The 4756-nt window shown below is 39.3% G+C and overlaps 1 protein-coding gene across 1 annotated transcript; it reads left to right on the top strand.

Annotated features, from left to right (window-relative positions):
• The first annotated feature begins 1437 nt into the window (after positions 1 to 1437).
• Positions 1438 to 4470, top strand: LOC103713598 (transcription factor MYBS2-like). Its single transcript, XM_008800586.4, has 5 exons — positions 1438 to 1812; positions 3236 to 3447; positions 3557 to 3652; positions 3779 to 3898; positions 4008 to 4470. Exons 1-5 carry the CDS (start codon positions 1578 to 1580, stop codon positions 4281 to 4283), a joined length of 939 nt encoding a protein of 312 aa, XP_008798808.2. The 5' UTR covers positions 1438 to 1577; the 3' UTR covers positions 4284 to 4470.
• The last annotated feature ends 286 nt before the right edge of the window (positions 4471 to 4756 follow it).

The raw sequence follows: 4756 nt of genomic DNA, 5'->3' as shown, positions 1-4756 counted from the left end.
ATAGCCGAGGCCATACCTTTGCGGTCCTCACGCTCCTATATCCTCGGACGTAGGTGGGTGGCAATATTGATATTTGATCAATGATCGTGGGTTTGTTTTTAATGGAGGAGGCTCCCCGCACAGCGGCGCAGCGACACGCAATCTGATTAAGATATCGCAGGCCTGACACTGGATTTTCGGCCGTTAATGCGAGAGAGCGTTTATTTCAGGATAGCAGGTGCCGTCTCTGATGGCATGAGGTTACCTCCCTCTTTTTTTTTAAAGATGGAATATTGGTCATAATGCGAATGCGATTGATTGCTGCTTGCTGCACCAAAGATTAATTCAATACAATTTCATTGCGACGAATTCATAAATGTTTAAGTAACATATAAGAATGTATCATTAATGCTGGTGCACCAACAGATAAGAATGTTAATTGGTTAACCTTAAATAAGCATATCCAAATCTTTTAATAAGCCTCACCTAATATCTCTATAGAGGATAAACTATAGAATCAATGTCTCATCATCTTTGGTGACATACTAACCAAAACTCAACCAACATATACGATATGAATAATCGCAATAGCACTTACCTTAATGGACTATTATTTGCTCTAAAAGAAGCATTTGATGGATGACTAAAATTCTATCAACTAGGTTTACTATGCAAAATCTTTTGCAGTGCATGTACTATAAAGTTTTGGAGAGATTGCACAAAGCTAATATTTATCAAACATAAATCGTTCAAAACCATTTTGTATTAAAAGAAAGCCAAAAAAATAGGGATAAAAGTGAATCGGATAATCGGATAATATCTATCTAAGTTTGTTTTTGTGTTTGAATCTTTCTAAATATGAATAAAATTTTTAGCATTTTAGTAATATTTATATATATATATCCATAATCATAAAAAAGATAAATATGGATGTGGATAAATAACTATCCGATCCGTATCCGAATATCCGATATTATTTATAATATTCTTTAGTTTTATATAACACTCATGAACTTTTAAAAAAAATAAATGAATATGTCAACATATTGCTAACTTGATTTATCTCTTATTTAATAATATTATTGATTCTATAGTCATAAAATTTAATTATTCAAGTTATATTTATATTTATATTCATATCCATATTTTTACTATATAATTTGTATTCCTATTTTTTAAATAAATATAAATATAATTTTCTGAATTGGACAAATATTAGTATCGATATCCTTTTTTTTTTTTTTAGCAAAATAAATATGAAGACCGACGTACCCATGTCCCATACGTTTCAGCCCAACAAAAAAATCGTTCTAATATTCCTTTTATGCTCACCGGCCGGTCATGGCACCCTGCTTCTTACCTCAGGCTGAGCTAATCCGTGGGCAATCTACGTAATTACATCAAAAAATTCGGGCAGTTCCGCAGCGGAGATCTAATAGATTCCCATGGAGCAGAAAGGGATTAACTTGCCTTCCTCGTTCCCTGTTCCCCCTGGAGTCGCGTTCTCGATCTATAATAATAGGCCCAAAGGAGAAAGCGATAAGAGACCGAGGAAGAGGGTGTGCGTGAAGATTCGTGCTCGGAGGATTTTTTCGGCCATGGAGAAAGGCCTGAAGCTCTTCGGGGTGAGGATCATGCGCGAAGGGGGAGCCGGGGAGTTGGAGTTGGAGTTGGAGGAGGAGGAGGTGATGCGGAAGAGCTCCAGCATGGGGAATTTGGCCTCCTGCACTGGGGGACCGGCCGGCGATCACGTTAGCGGCGAGCAAGGTTACCTCTCCGACGGTGGCCTCCACCAATCCTCGAGGACGAGAAGAAGGCACGAGCGGAAAAGAGGTTGGTGATCGATTGGCCATTTTTTCCCTCTATACCGATCTTTGTCTTATCGATTATTGGCCTTTTTTTCTTGGGGGGTTGTTGGTATTTCGGTAAGTTTTTGGATTTATGCATCTGTTCAGGTGATTTGCTTTTGTTGAATTATGTACTTGTCCTGTTTGATCTTGATGATGAAATGCTTTTTCCCCGCTTCTTTTTGGTTGTTTTTTTGTCGATTGGATTAAATTATCATTTTGTTTATGCGATCGGCTTTATTCATGAAAATCTTTTTTATACGAAAGATTTATTCATGGAAATTCTTACATAAATGCGTCAAACATTAGATTTTTGGGGGTTTTTTCATAAAATTTTTGATGTGGAAATTTGGTTGATATTGTGAAAAGAAATGAGATCGTTGCTCTGTGAATTGTGTTGCCAACTATGTATGTAAAGGCTTTATTTTTAGATTGATATAATGCATGATATCTTTTATTTTGATACATATCATAATTAACTATGCAAATTTCTTGTTACAATGTCATTTGGATGCCAGTTTTCTAAAAGTTTAACTGGTGATTTGGTCTATCTATTCCTGGAGGAGGAAACTCGGAAACTTCCTTTTTCTCTGCCCGTTTTTTAATTCTTGGATTAGCTATAGGTATTTTAAACGTTTATATAAGCATTTAGCTTATCTATCTGATAATTTTTGTAACAAAGGGAATGGAAAACCATGTTGCAAAGGGAATGGATAGCATGTTTGGGCTTATACTATGTTGCAAATGTTCTATTTTACTGGTTCAATATATGCTAAGAAGAGATGGAAAACAGGAAATATATGCAAGTGAAAAAAATAATAAATAGGATAGAGATCCATCAAAGCAATAACCAACTTCTAATTATGCTCTATAGGTTTGCTATTAATCAAAAGTGGGTTCTTTTCTCCTTTTCTCCTTATTCTTTTCTTCTGCAATGAATAGTATATCCTTGTTTTGTAAGAAAGCCTCATTAGACATGTGTGGCTGATTTGGTTAAGAACTATAAAGGTGCTTGGAATTGTTGATCGGGCTAACAAGGTTTGCACCATATATAGGATTCTGAATCAGCTTCTTTTCTTTATACGCTTATGAATTCTCTGAATTAATATCGTTATCATCCTGCAAGCATTACTGCTTTATGGCCTTCTATCCTCTGCATGTAACTTGATTCAAGTAGAACCAAAGAGTGGCTTGTATGGTTGTTCAGTCGAAGCAAAACAACAACTCCTACGTTATTTTTGTTTTGAAAAGTTTTTGACTTCTTTAAATGGAAGATCTCCGCTCCCTCAAGATTCCTTATGTTCATATGAAATCCTCGCCCTGCTTCTCATTTCATTTAATCGGCAGATGGAGGTTTAGCCATTTCTATGATGTTCTCTAAGCCGCTCAGCTGTTGTGCTCTCACACAGGAGTACCGTGGACAGAAGAAGAGCACAGAACATTTTTGGCTGGACTGGAAAAGCTCGGGAAGGGAGATTGGAGGGGAATTTCACGGAATTTTGTGACCACTAGAACCCCGACCCAAGTAGCCAGTCATGCGCAGAAGTATTTCCTTAGACAGAACAATCCTGGTAAAAAGAAGCGCCGATCCAGCCTCTTCGACATGGTGATCAATGAAGAAGTAACCACTCCAAAATTTTGCTTTGGTTTCCATCATTCTGTCTTCCTCTGATTAATGCTATTGTAGTCTTTTCTTACTTCTGGATCGTGACTGATCGCCAAATTTGCAGGCTGCGGTCCCTGAAACAGCTTCAGCATTATCTCCGAAGAAGCCTCCTCGTGAACCCAAGGAAGAAACGAATAATCTAAGCCTGGAGGAACATATGGTAATCTCTTTCCCATGTACCATAGTCCTTTCCTCTCATGCGAAAAACAGATACCAGCGACCCCATGACTTCCTTCCTATAATATGAACAAGCTGAATCTGGTCAAATGGGGGGGCTAAATTGCAGGTGGGAGCCCCAGCTGTTGTTACCACCCCAGTGGCATCTCGAGGTTTCGAGGCTTCCTCAGTCTCACCAATGATGACAAGCCATGGTAGCATTACCAACTTCTGCGGTGCCAATCTCATGGTAAACCAATCACGCTATAATTCTGACATACTCTGAATACTATACTGATTTCTGGAGCCATCCTCGAGATCATCGGTTCTTCTCTACCTAACGTTTGAGTTCTGAACAGGTTGAAATCTCAGGCCGCAGTGTTGGAGAACAGGTCATGCCAACCTTATCCCTCATCTCACCACTCAATGTTCCAGACCAGGTGGCTACAGTGTTGCAAGCCAGCACAACATGTGCCCCAAATCTTCTCAAATTGTCCTTGCCTCATCCTCCATCTTCTGCCACAACTTCGTTGGTTGAAAGCAGCGATTTGGAGCTCAGCATTGCACCACCTCGGCCACACAGTCTAGCTAAATTATCCTCTCAGGGTGTGGCTGGGGCTATTAGAGTAGTCTGATCGGTTTTGGATTATTTCTTTATGTTTGTAACTCTGAGACTTGTTCAGCGGTAAATGGATAGTTTTAAAAAATAGGCAGATTTCCTTTTGCTAATACTTCTGGAAAACATGGTAAATGTCAAGGATTTGTTTGTCTTCATATTTTGGAGGTGAAGCAATAAAAGAGGGAGGAAAGGTGGACGCTGTCCGTGATAAAGGTGTTTGATTGTTTTTTTCTCTCCCACCTCGGCAACGGTAAGAGCTGAGGCTTGAGTGGCTTCTTATGTCTCTGGATTTTCGGGATATAGTTTTAGAAGATAGGTAGCTGGGCTCCTGGGTCCCATGAAGGGAAGGTGGATTTTGCTGGATGAAGAGGAAAAGACGGGTGTGGAGGCCAATCACTCGCACCTCTTTGGAAAGACAGCAACGTGTGCGGCTGCCGAGAGGTTGGTCTCATGCGACTTTAGCGTCCACGGGATCTTTAGATCAAATCC

The sequence above is a fragment of the Phoenix dactylifera genome, chromosome 2 (genome assembly GCF_009389715.1).
Source record: "Phoenix dactylifera cultivar Barhee BC4 chromosome 2, palm_55x_up_171113_PBpolish2nd_filt_p, whole genome shotgun sequence".
Classification (NCBI taxonomy): Eukaryota; Viridiplantae; Streptophyta; class Magnoliopsida; order Arecales; family Arecaceae; genus Phoenix; species Phoenix dactylifera.
The sequence above is the reverse complement of the archived record's forward strand: the minus strand, read 5'-3'. Positions and strand labels throughout refer to the sequence as shown.